This window comes from Manacus candei, unplaced genomic scaffold (assembly GCF_025592945.1).
Source record: "Manacus candei isolate 608988 ecotype Guabito, Panama unplaced genomic scaffold, ASM2559294v1 h1tg000014l, whole genome shotgun sequence".
Classification (NCBI taxonomy): domain Eukaryota; kingdom Metazoa; phylum Chordata; class Aves; order Passeriformes; family Pipridae; genus Manacus; species Manacus candei.
In genome coordinates this window covers 56242907-56269223 of record NW_026138062.1, presented here as the reverse complement: position 1 = coordinate 56269223, position 26317 = coordinate 56242907, and the positions used below count along the sequence as shown (strand labels likewise).

General features: G+C 43.3%; 1 protein-coding gene across 2 annotated transcripts in view; it reads right to left on the bottom strand.

Annotated features, from left to right (window-relative positions):
• Positions 1-685: 685 nt before the first annotated feature.
• The window catches only part of GSK3B (glycogen synthase kinase 3 beta), a 152935-nt gene continuing 127303 nt past the window's right edge, over positions 686-26317 (bottom strand). Inside the window, exons 9-12 of one of the 2 annotated variants that reach the window (XM_051779970.1) lie at positions 22425-22463; positions 19883-20069; positions 14147-14245; positions 686-6517 (exon numbers count right to left, since the gene is read on the bottom strand). In XM_051779970.1, coding sequence (XP_051635930.1) covers positions 6450-6517; positions 14147-14245; positions 19883-20069; positions 22425-22463 — 393 coding nt within the window. In that variant the 3' untranslated portion in view covers positions 686-6449. The remainder of the gene's footprint in view (positions 6518-14146; positions 14246-19882; positions 20070-22424; positions 22464-26317) is intronic. The other variant, XM_051779971.1, reaches the window with a different exon arrangement.

Here is a 26317-nt window from a genome sequence, read left to right as displayed (position 1 = left end):
GCAGAGCAGCCCCAGTCTCACCAAATGAGTTGGATGCAGTCCCAACCCTGGTGACCTTGTGGGACCAATATAAGTGAAGGAACAGCAGCCACTGCTCACCTGTGTTGCTTCTGGGGTGGCCAGGCTGTTGGTGGCAGCCTGGTCCCCTTATCCTGGTGACCCAGAGGAGCAGGGGCTGAACAAACCAAGCCCCAAGCCCATGTCAGGGAGCCGGGGGGGACTGGCACCTGCTTCAAGGGCGGTTTCAGCACCCAGGAAGGGCGGGAACAGCCCCCAAACTGCACGTATCAGCAATCCGAAGAGGATTGCAGGGTAAGGCAACACTTACTGTGTGGACTCCTCACAGACAGGGACTGTCCTGTCCCTGCCAGCTGTCTGGGGCAGGGGAAGCCTCGCTCTGCAGGAAGCACCAGACTTCACCCCCTCAGTCCTTTAAGGCACTGACCAGACTCGCACTTCTCCAGTCCTGGCTGAATTTGGGCACAGGGCCCATTCCACTAAACCAAAGTCTCTCTCCGAGCAGCTATCTGGAGGCACCTGTCCCTATGTCTCTGAAGTGTGGCCCTTCCCACCCACCTCTCACTTCTGGAGGGGCTCTGGAGTGGAGGCTCCAGCCTGGAGCCCAGCAGGGGTTTTGTGGGGACAACCGCGGCCTGTGGGACACAAACAAACCGAGAGGAGCCTCTTTGCAATATAAATTTGTTTTTATTGAAGCAGCAGTCACATGACCTCGCATCTAGCCTTTAGGATAGCGACAGAATGGATTCGGCCAGGTCAGCCAGCCCAAAAAAGGTTTTTTTTTTTTTCTTTTTTCTTTTTGCGCTAATAGACATGTCATGTTTAATACATACATTATCCAGTACCGGAAACCCAACTCAGAGATAGCTACGTGCTGATTTGCTGGAGGAACGGTCCACTGGACGTGGTCTCAACAAACTTTACAGATCACCACCAAATAACATTACTAATGGGATCCAATGATTAAAAAAAACAACCCAAACAACCATGAGTGCAGGATTCAAGCCAGCAGTTTACACAGGTTAAGTTTGTAACTATAGGTGGACGGTAAAGGAAGATTGGTTGGTTTCAATTTGAAATATTTATGTCCCAGGGTTCCTCTCTCCATCAAATCAAACGGTATCATAAACAAGCTGGCATCTCTTGAAAAATAGCATGGAATAACACAGTTCATTTAAGAAAACATGCTCATTTCTTGTGGTTTTTCTTCTATTATTACAAAGATTTATGTCCACCTATTCTTGCAGAGTGGAAAGAGGCGTGAGGGTGAGGAACAAGGGTCAGAGAAGGGAGAGAGGAGGAGGAAAGAAAGGGGCAATTTTTTGAAATAAAGACCACACACTTGGTATTTTTTAAATTTCATTTCCAGGCTAACCTACTTTTTATTTAATGCAAATTACAGTACCAGTTAACTATTTCCGAACCGAGTCACACAGAACAAAACGTATTTACAAGGGGAATGGGGCGGGGGAAATAATAAAACATTAAGCATACTTTCCACAAAAAAAGTTTATATTTAAAATGAAAAAAAAAAAATCAGTCACAGAGGCATTCAAGTAGTAATAATGTTATACAGGTTTTGCTTTTCCTTTAAATCAAGACAGATTTGCACAAGTGTATGCAATAGTTTGTATACAACCCACAGTCCTTAATATATATATATTTAGATTTCTGTTTTTAAGATGGAAGTGGTCACGCTAATTGGTGTGTACAGGCCCAAGTGATCCATCAGCAACACATTAATGAACGCAAATTTTACAGGCAAGCAAATTATATATATATAAATATATTTTATATATATATATTAAAAATAAATTGAGAAAGACCAACACAAGGAAGCTACTTTTCTCGAGCTAACCCCTTAGGTACTGTTTTCCTTTCCTGTCGTTTTGCCATTATTGCAGTGTTGCAAAACGAAGCCAACTACGACCAGAACCGGCCGAGAGCCCCGTGGAAATCAGCTGCCACCCCAGGGGTACCCGCTGGCAGTCTCCAAAAGGCAGAGCCTGGACCGAATACCCTACTGTGCTTTTCCTCATCGGCTTTTCCTTTTTCTCCGCGGTGGCTGAGGTTCCTAGTACAGGAGTAAGAGTCTGACAGGCTGCTTGACTTCTGTTTTTCCAAGTACTGAAAACCAGGGAGGGGGGGGAATTTTAAGTTGCAAGCTGCAGGCACCTGCCATCATTTTAGGTAGAGCTTGGCTTCGAAACAAGGGGACAGAATGTTCAGGGATCTTTTACCAGCCAATTTTCTTTTGCAGGTCATTATTTTTTTCCCTAGCAAGGTTGATAAGTTTAATATTAAACACCAGTGTCTTGATCAGGTGCCCACTGAGGGAGACAGACTGCAACCGAGCCCGGCTCAGAGACCCACTCTACAGCAGGGCTGACATAAGGGACAGATCAAGACCACACTGGGTTAAAAAACAAGCCCGAAAGAGAGTAAAAGAAGAGAGGGACAGCTCTGAGCAGACTGTCACCAACAGCTTGGCATCACTGACCTTCGTGTCACCAGAAAGAAAGTGCAGCCTCTGCTTCACTGGAATGAACACGAGATGCTTCGAAATAAAACAGCAACCTTTGGTTTGGTAAAGAGTTACGTGTTTTCCCATTCAAGACAATCTTATGTGGAATACTAACAAGGTAGTAAAACACAAGCAAACTAGTTTTAGAAACAAGGCCTTCGTGCTGGGCACAAGAAATCAAGAGTCATGTTAAACTTATCTCAAGAAAACAAAAGTGACTTTGGGGAGGGATGTGGGGGAAAAATAGGGAGAAGAAAGGGAACAGAAAGTCCTCCCAGTAGAAAAAACCACCGCAGCCTCCTACAGCGATGCCCCTGCTCCCACCGCAGCCAAATGGCTCCGAGCGCAGCAACCCTGTGGGATGTGGGGGGTTTCCCTCCCTGGAGGTCCTTTCCGCTCGCTGAGCCCGGCCTCTGCCCTCGGCACAGCTGCAGGGAGGGTGGAAAGGCTGAGCCTCCTGGAAGCTGCTACTGCCCAGAGGGCTTCTGGGCACAGGACTGAGGGGAAAGACAAGCGAAGTCTAAATGAGCTCTGGGGCAAGTGTCCGAACAAAATCAGTCACTGCTAGCGGGAGGAGGAAAGGGCAGGGTGGGCAACTTGGAGACTTCCAGAACAAAGCCACGGCTCCAATGAAATGCATGACGGTGGAGACGGTTTCCTTTCGTTCCGCTACTGATCAGGGTATCACCGAAACCTTACAGCACTCAAAGAGTTAGAAAGCGGGAGGGGGGAGCAAAGATGCGGGTTTGGGGTGGGAGACATCGTTAATAAAGGAGGAGGAGAAAAAAATAAAAGGGAAATAAAATTCAAAAAATCATGGAAGCGAAGGCACTCCAAACTATATAGATACACTATACATCGCTAGAGTTATTGTTACAATAATACAGGCCGGTACCTACTGTACAGAGTTAAAACTATATGGCTTTAAAAAGCTCGTCTACATTTTGTCTGATTATTAAACAGAATCACTGCCCTGAACGGTAACTTTTTGCTCATTAATAACAGTTCCTGGGTCCACATATTTACATACAAAACAATAAAACTCAAAATTCAAAAACAACCAAAAATAATAATGTACAAGCTTGAATTTGGTGAGGAGCTTTGTTTTTGTTGTTGTTTTTTTTTTTCCTGTGATTTTTTTTTCTTTTTCTTCCTTATTTACAAAAAAAGGTTGTTCAAAGACCTGGATCTAACTTGTATAAAAGAGTGTGTGATCCTGCTATGATCCTTGAAAACAGAAATAAAACCAGAGGGGCGCCCCTGACCCTCCCCCCCCCCCCCCCCGCCTAACACACACACACGAGACACACACAGACGCCGGCACAGTCACAAAAACAGAGAGAAACGCTCTTAAATCCCCTCCGCCAGTCCTAAACAAAAAACTGAAAAAGAAAAGCCACATTTCCTGGCACAAGCAGCAATTTTTCTTTGATAGTTTTATTACTTTGTTTTTTAAAGACTCGGTAATTTACTGCCTCCAAAGAACAGCGTCTGTGGCCAGTGCTTCAGCAGTCTTGTCTATACAGCAGATCCATACCCTGCCACTGTCCTACTTTTTGAGTCTCCCGCATGGATTTGGATCACTGGGTCAACCAAGCCCCTTCACTTACCTTTCAGGACACTGACTAGCCGAGCGCATGCGTTAAAGACACTCTTCAGCCCTTTCTATTAAGCTGCAGGTAAGGATTTGGAAAGCCTTCTGTTTCTCAACGTGGGTGTGCTTTCCTTTGCAGCCAGCCGGAATGCAATGACAGCTAAAAAGCTTTAAAACCTTTTTTTTGTGTGTGTGCCCAACAGCAAACGACCGCAGGGTATAACATGAGGGTTTATCGGTTTCACGGTAGGTGGTCACTCACCTCTTCAAACAGCTCCTGCCTCCCCAGATCCTCCATGTGTCAGGCAGGAGGGAGAAGGCAGGGCTTTTATCAGTTCCAGGGGCTGCTAAGAGACAGTTTCCAAAAAAATCCCACGTCAACAGCACAAAAGGTACAAGAAGAAACGCACCGAGCTCGTGACAAAGCCCCTGCTGCCCCTGCAGCGGCCGAGCTTGCCAAAGCCACCACGGCCGGTCACCCCCGGGCCACATGGAGGTCCGCGTGCTCCCGAAAAGCAACTGCTTGCCTTAGAGATCCGCAGGTCGGTAACAGCTCGGTAAGCACCAAAGGCGACTACAGTTTCTCTGAAGGAGGAGATAAGGCTGGAGCGGACACCAACCGCAAGCCTACAACAAGATCAGGTCTCCAAAAGTCTCGTTTCCGGCCGCTCCCCTGACCCTTTCGCGAGGAATATTGCTTTGACTTCAGGAAGAGAGACGTGGATGCTTGCGCCACACGCTGTCGCAGGGAGGAAACCCGGACCCTGAACTGATGGACTAGAACAAGCATTCACCTCACACTTCAGTCAGACTGATTTGAGATCGTAGACAAAAATAAAAAAAGCAGTACTGTATCTATGTATACATGTATATATTTATATAATATATATACACACACACTCATAGAGCCAGCTTTCCTACAAGTCAGCAGGTACAAATTACCGTCAAGAGCATTCGGATGTGTATTTTAATATTCTAACATAATGGCGACGTGGCAACATGCATCAATAAATAGAGATCCAAAAAAAAAAAAAAAAAGGCAAGAGATTAAAAAAGATGAAATTAAATACAGATTCTAGCTGTGGATTTAAAATCAGAACTATCGGAGAATGTGGCATCCTGCAAGTTAAAACTGCAGTTTAAAAAAATATTACAAAATAAACCAGTAGCCTGTTAACAGTTCACATTATAACCCCTGGTGTCCTTTTCCTGTACGCACCTTGGGAAAGGGAAGCCTGTTCAAATCAAGAGCCGGGGAGGGGCAGGGAGAGAAAAAAACCCAACCAAACAAGCTTTCACAGTGGCCACTTTCCAAAAAGTCCCTTAACATCCACCAGCTGGGCCCCCGCCCCTGCTGAGGATTTTGTTCGTCCGCTCTTCTCTGCTGAAGCCGGAGCTGACCGTCCTCCTTGCCCTGCGCCGGCCCGACACGCGGGGAGCAGGAGCTCCGGCTGGGCAAAGGGGCTGCTTCGGCAAAGCCAACCGCTGGTGTTGGTGCATGTGTGTGTATTATATTATATATCACTCACTCGGGAAAGGCTTTTCCCATATGAAGCTGTAGATTTCTTCATCACTAGCACTGATTTTTAAAATGAAAGGCTTCCACTAGCGGTTCAAGCCTTAGACACACGGCAAACCCTCCCCCCCCACCCCATGGCAACCTATTTTCCTACCACGTCGCCTGCTCCCCATGCCAAGCTGGGGCAGTTCTTCAGATAACCTGGGATATGGATTTGCTGACAAGAAACGCTGAGCTCTGTTGAATGACCCCTGCTAAGCTCCCGACCAAATTCAAGCTGTGCACTACATCAAAGTCCAAAACTTCACTTAAAAAGAAAATAAAAAAAGAGGGTTAAAAAAAAAAACTTCAGCAGAGAATGAGGTTTGGGGTATTTTTGTTTTGTTTTTTTCCTTCTTTCTGTTGTGGGAGGGGGTATGAGGCAAGAGTCCTGGTTCTGAAGTACACAACAGCAAACTTCCAACATGAAGAGATTGTCGAGGGGAGAGACATTGGTGTGTTGTATTGCTCCGCTTTCCCTCCTCCCCCCACCTAGTCCCCTGCCCCGGACACCCTGCAGAGTGAGAATACAATGAAACTGGTTTGTATTTATAGATATTTTACAAGGTTAAATAAGAACAACAATAATAATAATAAAAAATTGAACACTAAAATGAACAGGTTGGTTGGTTTGTTGTTTTGTTGTTTTTTTTTTTTCCTCTTTTTAATTTTCTTTCCAAATGTGACCAGTGTTGCTGAGCAAGACTCAAAATTACTGGTGATTTTTCCTGTGCAGCTGGCTGCTTGGTACTGGTTCAGGTGGAGTTGGAGGCTGATGCTGTAGCTACACTATTGGTCTGAACTCGTTCTCCTGCGTTAACATCTGCAAACGACAGACGAGAAGGGAAGAGAGATAAAACAACCAGCATTACCTCCAAAACAGAGACACATTTCAAACAACTACAACATTCTCTACACAGGGAAACCCACAACTCCCAACAGGATGTTGTTAGGTTAGGATGCTCTCCTGCCTTCAGGGGTGCAGATGGAACAATGCAATCTGGGGAGAGGGGAAAGATGGCCTTTAAGCAGGACAAAGGCAGTCTGGAGGGCTGAGGGCTGGCATGCAAACACCCAGCTGGGCTCTGGCAGGTTATGCAGTACCTGAGCAGTAGCAAGTCGCCTGTGTTACGTTCCCCCAACTCTAACTGCAGGACAAGGCACTCTGGCATGGCCAAAGCCAACACATCAAGTGTCTGTGGTCACGACAAGGTCTCACACTGGTGCTGAAGTTTCATATTGTTAGTCCTTCTTATAACAAAGTTGCCTGTTAATTGTGTGAATGGCGCAGACAAGGAACATGACAAGCCTGCTCCCCTGGCAGAAACAGTTTGTATGCTACCATGTAACTCATGCACTGGTTGCTTTAGAAAATGTCTTTCAAATTTACTACTTTATTCTGTGTTGCTCAATGCAAGTTTGATCTGCCAGTCTCTGAACTGCTGAAGCAGATTAACATTAAGGCTTGAAGCCAGTAACAAGGTTTACACAAGCACACGGGATCATTAGAGGATTGGGTCTCTGCAGTAAATGGTCTCCAACACCTTCTCTTCTCAGGGAGGGACAGTGTTTCACAGAGACAAGTCACAGGATCAAGGGCATGTGTCAAAGTGCGTTCCAAGAAAACAGTGTTTGCAAAAAAATACCAAAAGGAAATTCACTGTAACGGTGTTTTCATAGGACACTTGCATCAAGTATTTTCTCTAAAAAAAATAAAACGTTTGTAGTGTTACAAGAGTTGATAGGGAAAAAAAATGCACCAATTTCACCTGGAACCACTTTATCTAGTATCTGATTAGTCAAGGCACAAAGAACTAAGTGGGTGAACATCTAAACATGTAAAATATGGAATGAGAAAAACATATTAAATGAGGTGTTCTACAAGAGACTGCCATACATTTTGCCCACTTCATTTAAGTAAGGTTAACTGCAAAGCTATCAAAACTGCAACAAGAAAAAAACATAAGAAAGACTTATTATCTTGGTACAGAAGAGGGCAGACTGGGCAAATAGTGTATTCCAAAAGACACGTGGAAAGGGCTTATAAAAAGAACAGATTTACTGACCTCAGACTGAAGGACTGCATGACTAGCATAGGTACCAGACATGACAAAATACAACTGGTGGGTGGGGAGAGCAGTGACATTCCTCCCGCATGGAAGAGCTTGCAGGGCAACGCAGCCGGACAATGGTCTGCAGTAACCTAGTAATGAAACCCCACTCCTCTTCTGCCATACTGACCTGATCACAGCTGGAAGTGCAACCATGAGCAAAGGCAATGGGATGAATCATAGAATGGGTTGGGTTGGAATGGACTGTCAAGATCATCTAGTTCCACTCCCCGTCATGGGCAGGGACACCTTCTACTAGACCAGGTTGCTCCAAGCCCCGTCCAACCGGACCTTGAACACTTCCAGGGATGGGACATCCACAACTACTCTGAACAACCTGTTCCAGTGCCTCACCACCCTCACAGTAAATAATTTCATCCTAATATCTAATCTAAACTTGCCCTCTTTCAGTTTTAAGCCATTCCCCCATGTCCTATCACTACACACCCCTGTAAGAAGTCCCTCTCCAGCTCTCCTGTAGCCCCCTTTAGGTCCTGGAAGGTGGTCTAAGGTCTCCCCAGAGCCTTCTCTTCTCCAGGCTGAACAGCATCAACTCTCTCAGCCTGTCTTCATAGGGGAGAGTCCTCCTCTGGACTCTCTCCAGCAGGTTCACATCCTTATGCTGGGGACCCTAGAGCTGGATGCAGTACTCCAGGTGGGGTCTCACAACAGTGGAGAAGAGGAGCAGAATCAACTCTCCCAACCTGCTGGCCGTGCTTCTTCTGATGCAGCACAGGATATGTTGCTGGCTCCCATCAGTCAACACTCCTAAGTTGTTCTCCTCAGGGTTGCTCTGAAGTCATTCTCTGTCCAACCTGTATTTGTGCTTGGAGTTGCCCTGACCCAGGTACAGGACCTTGCTCTTGGCCCTGCTGAACTTCATTAGGTTTGTACAGGCCCACCTCCTAAGCCTGCCAAGGTCCCTCTGGATGGCATCCCTTCCCTCCAGCATGACAACCACATCACACACGTTGTCTAGAGATGGGCAGCACTTGCTGAGTCACAAATTAAGTAACACACACAACTGCGACAAAAATAGGAAATCAAACAAGCAGCAGCATCCAGAAACACAACGGACAAGTGGGAAGAGAGGGTGATGTCTACTTGAAAAGGAAATGCTGTGAGGAGAGTGTGGGAAGAAAGGCAAATTGTCCTGTGGGCAGAAGATGCCAGACGACTGCTCTCGGATTTTCCTGTTCCTTTTCATCTCACGCCAAATTAATTGCATCCCCTCCCTCATGAAGCAATGACCATGATGATAAAAAAATACCCTCATACAATTAAAGCCCCAATGCAGCATGACAACAATATCAACGTTATTTGGGAAGCTAGCCTTGCAGGCAAGAGACATCCTCCTGTGTGGAGAATTTCCCTGAAGGAGCAATTCCCAAATCCCACATGCATGCAGACCAACGATGACTACGGAAATCAAAAGTGACCCAGCGAGCCAGGTAACAGTTTCCACACTTTAAACTCTCACTGTGCCTGTTCTAGATTAATTCTCAAGTATAGATAAACTCCAGTTAATGCAACATCTGCTGGCAGTGCCTGATGCAAGCAGTCCAGCTGGAGTCTGTATTGCTGGCAGAAGACTTCTCTATATGTGTACAGAAAGTGCTTGTATTTCATTTGATGATATAAAATGTGCCTTTTGACCTCCATTTCCTGAAGACAGCAGAGGCTGAAATTGTTATCATTACATTGCTACTGCACAGAGATAAAGCAAAGAAGAGGAGAGGATGGAGCTCCATGTAATACATGCTCCTTTTCTATCATCACTCTAATGGGGGAGTTCCTGAGAAATATATATGCCACATGTCAAAAGAAAGTCAGTCAGGTGATGCAGTCCAACAACATATAGAAGTTCCCCAAGGCTGGGACAGTGCAGAGCAAGTTCAAGGCTGCACTTGCTCCCAACCCACAAGAAAATGCAGTATTTTGACACTTCAGTTCATTTGTTGACTCTGCATTGACAGGACATCTGAGGAACGAACAGGGGCTTGTTCCAGCATCTCTTTGCTGAAGCACTGGAAAAAGAGCACAACTGGAGTATGAGGTTCTCTGGACATTCATTTACTCCTTCTCTCCATGAGAAATCAGTATTTGGGCATAAGAGAAGAAGATCTAGGCCTTCAGCAATGATGGTAAAAGACATCTGTTCTGCAAAGCAGTGGCCTGTGCCACTGCCAAAGCCCTGCTGGGGAGCACAGCCAGCAGCTGGATCCAGCTCTCTGGCACAGGACAGATGAGCACTGGTCGGACTGCGGCTCCAGGTCAGAGCAGCCTCTTTGTCCTAAACCACCCACCTGACACCTCTGCCTGTGCAGGCAAGGAAGAGTCACCAGGGCTTAAGTGTCAGCTGCTTCCAAAAGTTCTTTCAAACAGAGGGCAAAAGCACCTCTCATCACTGCAGAGAACCTCCTCCAAGTCAGCTTTTCCCTCTGAGGAATGCCTCAGCTTTCTTGGAGGGTACGTGACACTCCTCCGAAACCTCCCAGAAAGCAAAGACAGGGCTACAGTTCAGAGAATGACAGAGACGCCAGCCCGGTCTGAGAAAGCCCATTAGCACTAATGACAGCATTAGCTGGGTGGATTTGTAATGCTGACAGACTGTGCTGCTCATCTGCAAAGATACAGAAACAAAGCTACCACCAGTTGGGGAATCCTCACAAGAGAGCTGAGGAGACAAGTGGAAGGAGAAGGAAAGCCTGGTTTCCCTATTGTACCTGCCTGTGGATGTAAAAAGCCAGGCTCTGAGTAAAACTGGCAAGAGCAAAATATGCAAGTTTTACTTCTCTGTCAAGGAATCATCCCTGTGCTGAGCTTGTAGAAACCTGAGTTAATTGCTTGTCTATATTCTCCCAGTTAAGAAATTAAAGTTTTCCAAAATTCCTTCAATGGGAATATCACAAATGCACTAAATCTTATTTTACAGAGCACTGTGGTCTTTTTCAACTACCACACAGTGGCAGGTAACACCAGTTCTAATCTGTTTTGTTGCCGAAAGTTCAGGCACATCATTGCATTTGGGATTACATGGGATCAACACAGCGGGATGCCTGAGACTATGACCCCAGAATCCCTGCTGGCACAACTTCCCTGCAGATGGCAATTATGCTCTTCCCATCCTAATGTTGACTAACAGAGAGGTAACTACTGCTGTTGGCTGATTCAGGAAGAAAAATATGTAGTCACATAAGCAGATATGCATTCAGCTTGGTGTGCATGCTCCCCCCTCGGATGCCAAGGCTGCACAGCTATGAAACCATCCTCTTCCTCCTCCAGCTACATCAAGGCAGCATCCCCAGAAGCATGGCTGAACTGGCATTTTTAATCAATGCTCAGTGTAATTCACAGAAAGCTACCACACTATTTCAAGCACTGGCCAATAAATCTTATATTCCTTTTCCTCCACTTTGCTTTAGACTAATGTCAGAGAATTTCTCAGAAACATTTGGGTGAATTTACTAATGCCAGTGCAGCAAGGCTTCATACTCTTGCTGGTGCCATTATTACAGCGAGTCCAGCTTTATGCCTCAAGAGGAAATTTACAACAAATACTTTTTTTAACACTGAAAAATTACTTAAAATAATTCCCCTCCATTTAAGATCATGATCCCAGGATTACTGTTGCATTGGGTGACTGAATCATCATTGTGAATCTAGCAGTTAACAAAAATTACTTGCTTTGGATAACTTTTAAAAATGTAGATGTGTGTCATACTGGTTAGCATAAGGGCTAGTCTTGTTGGCTTGATGAAACCTGCCCTGTTAACGTGGTATGTTGCAAAGCCAATCTTTCCATCTCTTAACACACCACACCGCTGCTAAGTCTCCTTGGAAACACTACTTTGATAGACTTCGGACAAATAGCCCTCTTTTCGCTAGTTATTCTCTAACTATGACCCTGCCTTGCTGCATGATCAAAAGTGGTGCTTTACACCTTATCAGAAAGCTGAGATTCTGACATGGCTGCACACCCGCAGGACAGTTATAAAAATAACAGGAGCTATTTATTATGCAAGCAGGTAACAACCGCCCACCTGGTTACCTAAGGGATGGACAGACACACTGCATTGCAATGTACGTGCACCTGTGCCTCGGGCTCATGGAGTAGGCTGGACATAATGGGCACTTGAACCTCAGTGTCAGTTCTGCTTGCTAGATAGAGCACAAGTTACACACTAATAAAGTCAACTACAGTTACCTATGATTTGCTTTTCCCTTTATTGCTTTGAGAGCTACATTTTGGCGCATCATCACCACTCAAAAAACTAGTTTCTGAACTTGTACTGGCTAAGTTACATAAGCAAACATTTTGCAGAAAAGTCTCCTGCCTACCAGGATGCCCTGGGTTAGGTGGGAGTTTTGCTGAAGTCACTGAACAACGCAACATTCACTGCTCTGGGATGTGCAGGAGTATAGAGAAAGAAGGAATCCCTTCTATGAAAATCTCTTGCTAAATGTAGCACAACAGATTAAAATGACCTCAACAGGACCTAATCCTAAAAATCATACCTGTGATGACATTGCCACCATCTGCTGTGAGAACCCATGTGATTAAGAAACAACCAATCGGTCGTGCTGCAGAAACCCAAAGCCACAAGCTGAACTTAATTTCACAATTTCTTTCCAATTACGTCCAAGATGCAAGAATATTATATTTTGGTTTGAACTACAAACAGAAGGTCTTATCCCAACTCAGTGAAGTGCTTGCAAACAGAAGCTTTAAAAATGTTGACATAATTAACACGGGGGTTTTTTTGAGGGTGGGGTGGGCTTTGGTTTTTTTTGGTTGGTTGGTTGGTTTGGTTTTCTGGGGGCTTTTTGTTTATTTTTTAAATACTTCACATTTAGGACTCGACCTAATGCATTTTCCCCCCACACGGACCCTTGAAAAGTGCTGAGTGAAAACAGAGTTTCTGACCCTATCTTGGGGTCTTGGCAAAGAGAACTCCATAAAAGGCATGAAAGGAACACTAAGCAAAACAATATTTTTCAGAAAGGCTTACAATAATTTTCCATGTTTGTATTTTGTAGTTTTTAAATCACTTTTACTACTTTATCTGCTTTTTTTCTCACTAGTTGTTGGGCAACAGATGCACACAGAGAACAAGAATATTTGCAAAATACCACCAAGTGTGTGAAACAAAAATACTAAATTTTAAAATAGCAATTTGTCTTCTCCTAAATTCAGAGCGCATAAATTGTGTAAGCTGTAGTTTTTATCTGCTGCTACTACAATTTCAGAGAGAAGTCTCATCTTTCAAACCTGGGTGCATCTGTCTGTCCCAAAGTATGAAAATGCTTTCTATACAGCACTGGCTGGACCAAGTGCATCAGGTATCAGGTAACTATCTGGCACATCAACCAGCAAATGCTTTCCTGCACATTTCAAGAACAGCTTTTTAATCAGGCCTTCTCCTTATCAGCTATCCTACACTAAGAAAGCACCTTGCACCTCAAAAGGGGTCACAGCCCTTGTCAAATGGGGCTGAGGTGCACGCAGGACACACACACCCATTTTGCAGCCTGCCTTTGGCTGGCCCAGCCCCAGACAGTCGGCTGGTGTGCTGACTCAGGGCTGACTCAGAGGAAAAGTGCTGGGCACTGAATCACCTCTGCTACATCCTGCAGCACCTGGGATTTTCTTTGGGAGTCTCCCAACTGGTATTACCAGGCTTTTAAGCTTTCACTGAAAACAGAATACAATATGCAATGGCTAAAGGCCAACACTGAGCTTTTAAAAGGTTTCTGACAGAAACTTGAGGCAGAGCAAGAGGCAAAGAAAAAAAATCACTCAGTGTTGGCCAAAACCCAAAAGAAATCTGCCTTGTGGCTCAAGATGACATGAACAAACTCAGTAAAAAGCAACTGAACTACTTAGATGAGACAGTGAGCACACTGACTGAACTGCTTAACTAGACTCTTAAATGCTAATGCCTTTAGGGAAAAAAATCCTCCCCATCCACGCTACATGGAGGCTGCATGCACTGAGCTAGCTGTTTCTTCTCTTCCTAGGCATCACAAACTCATGCTCCAAGTCAGCATTAATTTCAGGCTAGCTGAGAGCTCAGAAGTTAGGTGCAAACCAATCCACAAGGATTGCTAAAAGCCAATGATTTTTTTAATAGTAGAAGTCTGAGTGAGAAGGACCAACAAACTAAGCAGTCAAAAAACAGAGTTTGAGTGCCCTGAGTTAGGATTTGGGTGATACTGAAACAAACACTTCCTCCCTGTTCACTTTGAGGGCCAAGGCAGCTTGTGGGCCTCAGCAGAGGGAAAGTGTCTGGGCAGGGGAGCAAGGGTGGGGAGGGAGGCAGGCAGTTGCATGTTCTCACCTGAGGCCGCTGTAGCATTTGTAGGGGTTGAAGCAGCTGCTTGGTTCCGGGCATGAGCAGGGATGAGGATCGAAGCCAGAGATGGGTTACTTGACAGTTCTGGAGGGGAGGTGGAACAAACAGAGTTAGCTCATCATCCACAAAGTGCCCCACATGCAGGTTGAGCTCCTAGGGTTTCCCCCTGTAACAGCAACCTCAGGCAAAACACACGCCCTTACAAGGTCACGTTACGTTTTCTTCTTTGCCAACCGGCCAGAGGAAACCACAGTGATATTTGGCAAGGCATTCTCCAGAGCAAGACTGTCAAAACTACAAGTAGTGGTGCAAGGGAATTATTTCCTAGAGAAAGACACTGGCTTGGGAGTCAACAAAGAACCAGCCAAGTCTGTTCCTTGTCAATGGCCTGATAATGCTGTTTGCTTCTGAGCACTGGAAGGATTCCCTTCACAAACCCACCTGCAATCAGTCTCAGGGAGAAGGCTGATAACAGTGGTGCTGCTTTGGGCACTGGTTCAGCAAGCAAGCAGCTGGAACAGTTGCTCCAAGAGCTTCAGGAATCAGTTCTTTGGCTCACTCAAGCATCATTTTTTCTCAAGGACCCAGGAACCCAAGACCAATCTCTCACAGCCATCTCCTTGAGCGAGGCCAAGGAGAGGTGACATATCCTTTAAAAGGACAGGGAAAGGGAAAGGCAAAGCAAATTGGTCAGCTGGGCATTTTAAATGGACAACAAAATGATGCAACCATTCCTTCTTGGACATTAACCAAGGAAAAAGCAGTCATGTCTTCCAGGCTCCAAATCTAATATAGTTTCAATGTGTATCAGAATGAGAAATAGGCATTTTACAGCCACAACTGTGGGAGGATTAAGGGCAACACATTGTCAAGAACTGACAATCTTCTGGCACCTTTTCAAGAGAATCTAGTGCCTCACAGAAGGTGGGACCGAGCTGAGACAAGACAGGTCCTGTTTGTTTCAGAAACAGGAGTGACTGGCTGTCTCTTGAGAAAGCAACATCCGGTAAAAAGGATGTGAACAGTCATCTCACGGAAGGAGATTGATGAGTTTTGGAGCTCCAGGAGGTCATCTGGAGGAGAAATGAGAATAGACAGCTTTTTACAGAGGACCTCCAGATAGCACAGGCTGTACAGAAACCCATCCAAATCACACCACGGGTTCAGCAAGGGGGTTTTGGACACAGTCTCATATTATTTGGGCTCATTTTTGAGAGCCTATCGCTTTTCTTTAATGCTAGTTTTAAACTCACGGCCTAAAGGGATCAGTAGTCTACTTGGTGATTTTTTTTCTCAGTTAACTGTTACATTAAGTTTCTTTACTGCTGGGAGGACAAGATACAGAAGACTCACGTGTTTACAAGCCTCTTATTACTGCACACTTTGACACTGCGTTTCAGCACTTATGAATGTAACCAGGTTGCTGCATTACCTGCAACCCATCCAATCTATTCTGTAATATCTGTTCAGCTCTAAACTAGTCCTCCTAGAAAGCCTCAATATTCAGAGCACTGGTATGAATACAAAATCCTCAATTCATGTGGGAATAATTCAGAATTCATATATTCATAATGTTATGCAGAATTTTCAAATATCTACTTTAAATGGAAAAATAAATTGAAGAATCATGAATCCTAAAGAGTCAAAGTGGAACACCAGTCATAAACTTCAATACTATCTTGCTCTGTGCTAGAAAATGCTGCTCCCTCAGTATTTTTTTCAAATTTGTTTTCCAAATCTGCTATTACTGGGAATGTACTCTTTATCTTGCTCTTTTGAAAGTTTCTATCTCCCCTGCATTATTTTCTGGAAACAATACAGGGCTGTGACCCAAACAAAAGCAGAGCTAAAACGACAAGGAAACCAAATTTGCTACCTTCTGGTGCTACATGGTGCCTTGAGGATGCAGCTACAGACTGCCAACATTGCTGTAGCCAAAGAGCCAGTTGATCAGACAGAACAACACCCTTGCAAGGGCACTTCAACCCCATTCTCATTCCTCCCTCATCTAATGTTGTCAGAACATCTCCTTTTGCAGCACCAGCTGTGGCAATAATACTAGTTTTTTGTTGTGTTTAATGCAAGTGCAACCATTTCTCTGAAGCTACCTTAAACTTTCATAGAGACCAGAAGACTGACCTTGCTCCTGTTTTCTCAAACCCCACATTTTCTTTCTTGGTATGAAGTTTCTTAAATTCAGAATGCTCTGAATGTCTTGATGCTTCACTTAAGAGGAACAGGTCAATTCATACAAGAAGCAACCAAAGTAAATTGAACTCTTTTGGTTGAAGTTTGTTAGCAGCTTTCCTTGAGAAGTTGTTTGAACTTTTGTTACAGTGTATTTTTGCACCTACCCCATCTGTAAGGATGGGACATGGCAATACTGAGGAGAAAGCTGCAGTCTACAGAGCGCTGAGAATCTCTGAGAATCCTCAGTGATTTCCCCTACAGTATTTGGACAAGCTGTTGAACTGTAGCCTGATTATCCAAATCAAACATACAACTCAAGGTTGGGTTAATTACAATGAATACTGCTGCAAGAAGGTATTATAGTCAAGGCAATCCAGACAAGTTTTCAATATCATGATGTAAACAGAGCAGCTATCACAACTTATTCACAAGACCCAACTCCCATTCACATCAGCTGGGAGAATCCCTCTGGCTTTCTTTTGATCAAATCACACCATTTCCAGTCAGTTAACATCTCCAATAAGGAATAAAAATGAAAAAGTCCAGTTTTACTAGAAAATCAGATCATCTTCATTCTCAAACGCAAGAAAATGACTAGTGTTGGCAAATGGTGCAGTGCTTTTTTCAGTATCATTACATGTGATATATCAATTCTAAGAATTCCCTGGGAAAATTATTTTTGTATCACGTTTTCTTTGTCACAATAACAAACTTTGCATTCTGTATCTATCTTAAAAAAACCCCAAAAACTAAAGGTCACAAGCCATGGTCATTAAAGAATAAACCAAACAAAAGAAAAACATACCACCCCCTCCCCTTCAGTAAAAATGTAGTCTGTCATAGAGAAGCATGATAACCATTCCTCAGTGCTGAGTCACAGAAAGAATTTTACAGTCTTTAATGGCCAATATGGAGTGACATTAACTTTTGTGACCCAGGACAATCACTGAAATGGCAATCATTTCACAGATTGTTTGAAAATTCAGCTTCTAAGAGAAAAATTGCTTTCTGTCTTGCAGGTCTAACAGCCACTGAACTGCAGCTCTGTGGCTAGTGGAGATACTTCTTTGGCCAAAATAATTTTTTCAAAACCCAACTGGCATATTATTTAAACAGTTGTTTAAATTAAGAGAAACATACAGAATGACTAGATAACACTCTCTTCCACAGATCTCATATCTACAGTAAAGTCAGCATCCAAATGCTCCACAACTATAGCTGGCAGTCAAAGACTATGAGCTTTACCTACCATATACTCTCACTGCTCTTCTTCTAGACTGTCTAACCAGCACCAGTGCCCAGATCAGCAGAACTGACGTGACCCTTAATTTCTTTCCGAAAATCAATCCAATGCATTAACGGTTGGATTTATGTTATTATTTCTAACAGTTCTGCCCTTAAGACTCCTGCAGCTACCTCCTACTTCATGGGTTTCAGGCAACTGGATACAGCCAAATAAAACACTCTAAAATGTAATATTGTCTGTTGAAAACAAATGCCATTCAAAACAAAAGGATGTCTTTCTTTACTTTTTAAATTACTACACGACTTAACATGATTCATTATCCAATTTCCAATGATCTGATCTGTTTCTCAGTTGGAATTTCTGCTCTGGATCAGCCAATTTGATGGGACCTTGCACGGTAAAGACTAGAGAACAAGGACTGCACAACAGTCACAGGAGGAGCAAAAGCTTCTTGTGTATCTTGAGTCCACAGTCAGGACTGCTGCCTCATGAGACTCACTGCTGTGCATTTATTAATTACAGAGTTCTTGAAATCACTGCGCTAAGCAATGTATTTATGTATTTTAAAACAACCCTGGTTATTTTTTTGAGTTTGGCTGGTCACCTGCAACACAGCTTATTTGGAAATGCATTAATGACCAGTCTGTGTCCTGCCTTTCCTTTATAGATGGTACAACTGGCACCTGTTGATGACTTGCTTTTTTTATCTTAAGGAAATTGCTCCATAGGAACTATCTTTACTTGCCATTCTCAGGAGTCACTGTGCAAGAGGAGAGCTCTTCAGCTCCTTAGGATGGGAATAGGAGCTTTGAATTTGCTCAAGCATTAGGGTAGCTTACCTGGCAGCTTCTAAACTGCCTGAGGGGAATCAGGGACACATTCCCAATACATACACCTGTTTTTCCCCTAAGGATTTTTAAATAGACTCACTGTAGAGCTTTCCAACCCTTTTTAGAAACCTTGTTTTCATGTAGTAGATACACCCAGTCTTAATGTCATTACAAAACAATCAGAATCAAAACAATTTCAGAAAGCACAGGGGTGAAGCTGTATTAAGACAGTGGGATCAAAACTACTTCAGTTGCTGAAGACAGCCTTAGAAGGGGGGGAAAAAAAGTAATTCAGGAATACATGGAAGGACCTGTAGCATAACTACTAAATTTCTAACAACATACACAGAAATCAGCACAGAGGACAGTGACCTGGAAGCACAAGCTATTTACCTGAACAGTTTAATGTGTTTATGCTTTGGAAATGTTTTAGTATTTTCAATATATTTACCTTCTGCAAGGCGGACACTTAAAACAAGTTAAAAGCATATTTCTAGGCAGCTTAACATATTCCTTTGTACAGATACAAAGCTCAATTTTTTTTTTTTTAAATAAAAGGGCTCCACATGTTGAAGGAGAGGGCTCTGTTTCACATTTTGGCAGAGGGGCAAAGAGTTTGAAAAATTATATTGATCTTAACTGAGCCAAAAGGTGTTTCAGACTTTCAACAGAAAATGCACACAGAACTATTCTTGCCCACAGGGTGAGAATTGGCAGCTAATCACTTTAAAAAAAAAAAAAAACAACAGGAAAAGTGCTCCAAAATTAATTACTAGCATATTTTTATGCCATACTTCTCACATTCTCTGTCTTGGCAGGAGAAACTATTCTGGGGGGATATCAGTTTTACATTTCTGACTTCTGTGGAAAAAAATACATGAACGGTTTTAAAATTTAATATCAGCCTGGCTTCAAATAAAAAAGTTAGTTGTCCATCATTTTTACATTTTCTAAATGACTGAGTCAATCAGATGCCAGATGAACTGTACAGCACATAAAAGATGGACACTAAAGCCTCTGTATTTATCTTGCATAACCTCCCTGCCAAACCTAATATGCATTACTACTTTGTTATGGTGTTTCAGGTATAAAGAAGCAGGATCATCTCCAAATGATAATCTAACCTCCATGGTCCACTGACCGTGATATTTCACGCACAGCCATCAGCTAGGTTGCAGACAGTGAACTGCAAATGTAAGCGTTCTTCATGTAATCCAATAATAACATCCCTTGGTAATTCAACACAAAATTTGAACTGAAGGTATCAGGCATCTGTCCTGTAACTCCAAGTCCCTTTCCTCTCTTTTTGATATGGAAAGTCGATTATGCAACTGCTTAATAACATTAGTCCTCCTCAGAGATTTTTACTTTTAAGAGAGTAACATCTGCATTACAACAAACATTCATCCCAGTACTTCTTCCTAAAGAAGTGATCCTTCAACGCTCTCAGGCTACCTTGAGTGGTGAAATTGAAGAGTGCAGGTTTATCTCGCCCATTTGGTAACTTGACATTTGGGTCCCGTAGTTCATCGAAGAAAGAGTGTGCACAGGCCTCCAGGGGAGTCAGGCGGGCAGTGGGGGTGTACTCCAACAGACGGCTACATAGCGCGATCGCTTCTGGTGGAGTGCGGGGCCGGAAGACCTAAAAGAACAACAAGAAAACAAGCAAGGAGAAAGGGGTTGTCTGGGTATACTCCTTTGTCGACCAGAAGCAAGTCAGCGCAATTAAACCTCTCACTGCCCAGCAAGCTGGAAGAAACTTGCATTTTGTGCTAATCAAAGTCCTGCAGTAAGTATGGGAAAATCCAGTTCCTGGGGTTGAGAAAGGGTTAATTGCAACGTCTTGCACTAGAGTGAAGGTGCAATGCCAGCAAGAGACTTCATGAGAGCGCACTCAGAAAAACAACTTTGAGAATGAAGGGGAAACTCATTCAAAAATCATGATGAACACACACAGGTGCTACCAGCCATGCATATGGGGTGGAGTGAAGGTGGGGAGGAGGGTTGAAATGAGCAGGATTCACTGAATATAAAAATATAATAAAGCCCCGCTACAGTTCTGGGTTGTTTTTTTTCTGGCTAGTGCATGAAGTCTTACTAACACAGACTTTTGCAGGCAGGCAGGTCAGATTGTTGCTATGGAGGCTGCTGTTCAACTTTGGAGAACAACAAGGAAAACACGGGTGGGGTTGCAGGAAATGTCTAGCTCCAATTTGCAAGTTACTCCTTCTGCGACCTTATTCTGGCAAGTCTCTCTTGTAAGTTTATTGGGATAATTCCTGCACATTTGGTATTTGTAAGGACAGCTGAAAATTGCATCAAGAAAACCAACTATTTTACTCTAACAGATTTTTAGCTTGAGTGATTACAAAAAGGAGTTCTCTTCATTGCAGCTTTGTTTTAAACCTCTAAGGATGGTTCTACCCACTGCCAATCACACTTCCATCCTCTTTTCTCATGACATCGTAAGCAAAATAGGAGGTAATAATGTACGTGACCTGGATGGACTCCTCAAGCGTTTGCCTTTTGCTATGTTGCAGGTGATATGCAGTTTGGGGAAAGGGAGTAGGGTGGGCACGAGTGTTAAGTTCTGATGCCAGCATTTTTGGTGAAAACTGAGCTAATTCAAAATGCCTTTGCACCAAGTGCAGGTGAACTCAAGCCACGCAGCACCAAGGAGCAAAAAAAAAAAAAGGTATGACATGGCAGTTTATCACAGATGAGGAACTTGCACAGGCACTCCTTTGGTAGGTTTTAAACCAGACATATATGCTCTTCTGCATGAGAATCAAACACAAATGTCAAGTTCTGCAGCGACTGAAATTTTATTTCCTTGGTGCCCATCTGGGTCAGGAGCATTAACGTTTGCTGCAGTGTGTGCTGTACTAACTTGTATGGCAAGGAATCCTGACTCAGGGAGTCAAGGAGCCAGGTATAAGAAGAGTTGACTTTATTCCTACTATGAGGTTGTTGCAAAACAAACTGAAAATGTTTCTGCACAAGGCCTATAATGACAAAAAGGAAGGCTTTAGCTTAATGCTGCTGGCAGAGAACCTCTACTGACCACTGTGCCATCTATGTAGGGTCATGTGAAGGGGCAGCAGAAGCTGCTTTGTGCCTGCTGCCTGCAGAGCTCGGATTTCTGGTCACAGCGCACAGTGGATACAATTATCACTCCCAAGACACAGCCTGACCTGAACAAAATCTAAGACTGTCTCCAATTAAAAAAAACACCAGTCAACCTTGTGGCTTTCCCTCCCCTCCACCCCCCACCCCACAGTGAGTAGCACAAATGAGTATGTCTTGAGGTAAACCCACAGAAGTGAAGTTGTTTTATATTTAAAATGAGGTAAAACTACTGAGGTGTCCCTCATGCACCTTAGCAGTGATACTTTAACAGGACTGATTTACCACAGCTTGAAACTTAAGTACTTCACTCTTAGCTGTGTTTTTTCCCCTCAGAACAGCTCACATGACAGCCACTATAGATTTTAAAAAGAAAACCATTTTTTTTCCTTAGGTAAAGACCACAAGCCAAGCCCTTATGTTGAGCAAATTAGTAGGCAGACAGCCACAAATCTGATATCTGTAAAAGGAGTACTTGTTTGTCCACTCTTAAACTCCTCATTTTCAAGTCCGTGAAACCCTACTATGGGTTTACCCTGGTATGAACTGCTCAGCCTGCCTTTATATCTGGAATTAAGTCACTTGGGATAGACAGTTCCTGAATTCTGCCCTAACTGCTTCAATCCAGGAAGGGGGGGGGGGGGGAACAAGAAGGCCTCACAGGGCTTTCCCTGCAACAAGTGGTGAGTACCACATGAAGCAAGTTACAGGTCTGTGCCCATCTCATCTCTACCAGCTTGTGTTACAACATTCGCCTGGCTGCTACCTCACAGATGCGGTTTGAACTCAAATATTCCACTTCTAGCATTTCTCTTTTTTTTTTTTTTACAAGGCTAGGCCTAGTAATTTGAAAAAATGTTTAAGTACATACCCGTACTCCTGAGGTGAAATGTCCTGTTCCTGACGAGTCCTAAAGATGATAATGCAGTGAAATAATCCAAACAGGGGGAGTCAATCCAAAAGAGAATAGTCCAGCAAGGAAAAATATAGCCAATATTATAAGAAATCCATGGTGTGGGGGACATAGTAAATGTTTATACAATTAGAAACTTTAAACATCAGTCTCCATAGCAGCAAGTCCAACTTCACCACAGTGTATGCCAAAAAATTGATTGTGCAATGGTGAGGCATAGTATAGAAACATTTCTATATGAAATTTATGTTCCAATGCCAGTGCATTTACTAAAAAAATAAAAAAAATTGAAATCAAAACTCTAACTTGAACTAAAAGGGTAATTGAAATTCCCAAAGAATTTTCAGTCCTTGGTCCTGGATATAAACGTCCACAGAACCGTGTGGCCAGATTAGTTTGTCTCCAAAGGTTCATCCCACTTGTAAATCTGTCTCAGACACACAATGTAAACTTTTGGATGGTTTTGGTTTTTTTTTTTCAAAAAACCCAAACCCCTAGCAATTTATAATTTGTGTTGAAGACAAAGTAAAAATCAAAGATCTGTACTTTAAATTTGGATACTTTTAATTTGTGTGTGCTATGAGTACCTCAGGCCGCCGCGGATTATTCTCCATTTTGGATTGACTTCCCCCGCCACTGGATTTTGTTTGCTGGCGTTATCTCTTTAGGATTCTTCAGGAACTGGACGTACCACCTCAGGAGTGCGGGTATGGACTGAATTTCTTTCTATTGCGGGTTTATTCCCCCTCATACCCGTCGCACCCATTACTTAAGAAATTTTTTTTCCCCTCAATTTGTCCCTCCCACCTCCCTTTTGAATAATGCCCTAAGAAATAAAAGCCAAACCCTCTGCAGTCTTTTAGCTCTTCCCATTCAACACAGTTCCACCGGGAAAGCTGCCCAATTCACCCACCGAGAACTACGCGAGCAGCTGCCGCCCACGGCAACGGACTTCCATGCCACGGGGCATCGATGCCAAGGCAATGCTGGGCTGATGCTCCGTGGTGGAAGGGGTGGGAGGACAGATAGACAGTGGGACTCGTGAGCCATGAAGCCCTCGCACGTACGTCTCAGCAGGAGTTTAAAGTCTCTGTAGTTCTCAGTGAGGGAATCAATTTAGTAAATAATCCGCGGATTATTTTTAGTCTGCGGACTAAAATTTAGTGCACGGACTAAAATCCGGCCCATTGGAGCAAAGTCTGTCTCGGTCTAAAATACATCTGGGTGAAAGCAAAAGAAAATAAAAATTAAAAAAAAAAGAAAGAAAAAGGAGAAAGGAAAATAAAAAAAAAGGAAAAAGCTAAGTGCACAAAGTGTTTGGGCGGACTAACATTTAGTATGCAGACTAAATACGGCCGGGCAAAAGGCACAGCAAGGCCACAAACAAACAAACAAAAAAAACCCAACAAAAACAAATCAAAAATAAAACACTGACAGGAACTTTTAAAGCAATCAGATACTACCCCACCGGCGCAACAATTCATTTTTCTAAAATGAAACAAGACCTTGTGTAAGGCTATTTGTCCACAGGAGGGACCGAAGGCTCAAGTTTTCATTTTAAAAAATGAACCTGTTTTGGAGATAAACAAATGCAAAAAAAAAGGCTTTACATACAATATTCTTGAAGGAAAATTTGCACTTGAATAACTCAAAACCTCTTGTTTCTGCAAAGCAAATGAATTTCAGGCTGAGACCCAGGTTGCTGGTTTTTGTTTGTTTGGGATTTTTTTTGGATGAGCTACAAAAAAATCTCTTGAATGATCATGTCAAAGGGAAATGCTGACTCATCCAAAGCCACAGCTTTTGGTGCTTTTGTTGGTTTTCCCTCCCCCAATAAATCTATACCTCACCAAAAAGCTGAGGGACCAGTGCAAGTTCTTTCTTTGTTCAGGCATGCTGGTGATGCTCAAACACAGACAGACCATAACAGCTAGTCAGCAGACATACTCCTCTCTCCTTTTCAAGCTGCACTGCTATAAGTGCAATTTTTTTAAAGTTACTCCCCCTTTATTCTTCTGGAACTACTACCACCTTCAACATTTCAAAAACGATTGCCAGGCTTAAATGCCCCTGGTGCACTATGTGGCTCTCGTCCCCTAGTGACTTGAATTTAAATGAAGTCTTTGTGCACCAGCAGAGTGGTCACATTTTACCTTACTAATCTGAAATAGTTCCTACCAGTGTAGCAGAGTTCATGCCCCTTCTGAATTTTATTTTTTTGCACACATGGAGAGACAAAAGAAAAAGGATGGAAAGCACAGAATTCTCCTATTTCACTTCACTCACATCAGCATTCAGTTCTCAAATAAAACCACATGGGGCAAGAGCTAAGTATTGTTTTACCAGAATAGTTGCTCTGACTTTCAGTTCATTGACATTCTTCAAACAAACTTTCCATGCACAACACGGAGCACGTCTTGGTCTAATTAAGCCCCAAAGCCAAAGCTTCACAATGTGACACCAAGGTGCTCTTCCAGCCAGTGTATATTAAAAGGCATGATTTCATGCCATCAACCACTGTGCATTTTGCATGCAGATTGTGAATACTGCCCGCGTGCTGTGCTCCCTAAGAGAGCAGAGGCTTATGAAAATGACATCTGTTGCTAACACATCAAGTTGGTGACACTATGGTTAAAAATTTCCTCACCAGCTTCAGACTCATGTGCTTTGCCAAGAACCACCCACGCCACCAATTCAAGGCTGACAGTCTGTGCACATCTCCTTTCGGTTTGTAAGCACATTTTTTCTGGCACATGAACATTAGGTAAGAGAGAAAGCTCCTCCCTTCAACCAAAAGCTTGCACTGTTTACAAGCAAAGTCACCAGATGTAGAACACGACCCTCAAATCAACTTTTTAAAAATGCAATCACACAATATGATTACTATGACCTTAGGAGAGGAAGCAGTATTTTGATCAAGTTTAACACAATAAGGCTTATGATAAACGTGACACATTCACAAATACAAAAGGAGAGGGAAGAGACACAGAAGACAGCAATTTATGCACTGGGCTCTACCTGACACAAAAAAACCCAAAGGTGCATCAGAAGTTCTGCCCTTGGGACTGGTCTTGTTCCAAAGGCCTGAGAATTTCAGATTGGGATTTCTGAAATATGACATTTGGCTATTTTGACATGCATAAAACCTACATGATAAAAATGAAGGTTAAAAAAAGTTCACAAAAGAGGCACTGGTGTTGGGAGTGATTTAAAAATATATATAAGTCCCCCAACTTCCATCTCTGATTAAATCCCCCTATGTTTTTCTCTAAAAAGCAGCTGGGAAACAGTAAATGCCTTATTAATCAAGAGTCCCAGTCAGATGGCACTTAGACGGGGGAAAATGAAATAAAGAGAGAAGGGTTAAGTGGCTTACAAATGAGCCAACACAGAACTGGGAACGGGACCAGGAACCTGTCTCCAAAGCTACTTCTTGTTGAGACCACACACTTGTTACTGGGCTCCTTCCATTGAGGACCTGGTAGAGACAAAATGAGCTAGCATTTATTACCCAGTGCATGTGCTCTTCTTCTATTGAGCTCTAAAGGAAAGCAACAAAGCTAAGCAGAACAAACAGCTCCCCTTCTTCTGAGACAGAACCCCCAAAAATTTATTTCTGAAAGTGCTCTCAGCCTCACTGGGACAGCCACTATGAACAGCCTAGACAGATGTGCTGCAATGTGATGGCTAAACAGATGGTACATTGTGAAAGACATGTTAAACTTCACATTTGATTTCTGAGTTGCACTGATGGAAATCAATTCTTAATGTTAAATTAGTGCTTGCTCACTTACTGTTAAGTGATACTTCCTTTGCTGCACACGAATTGGGCAGAGGCAGGGTAATTTACC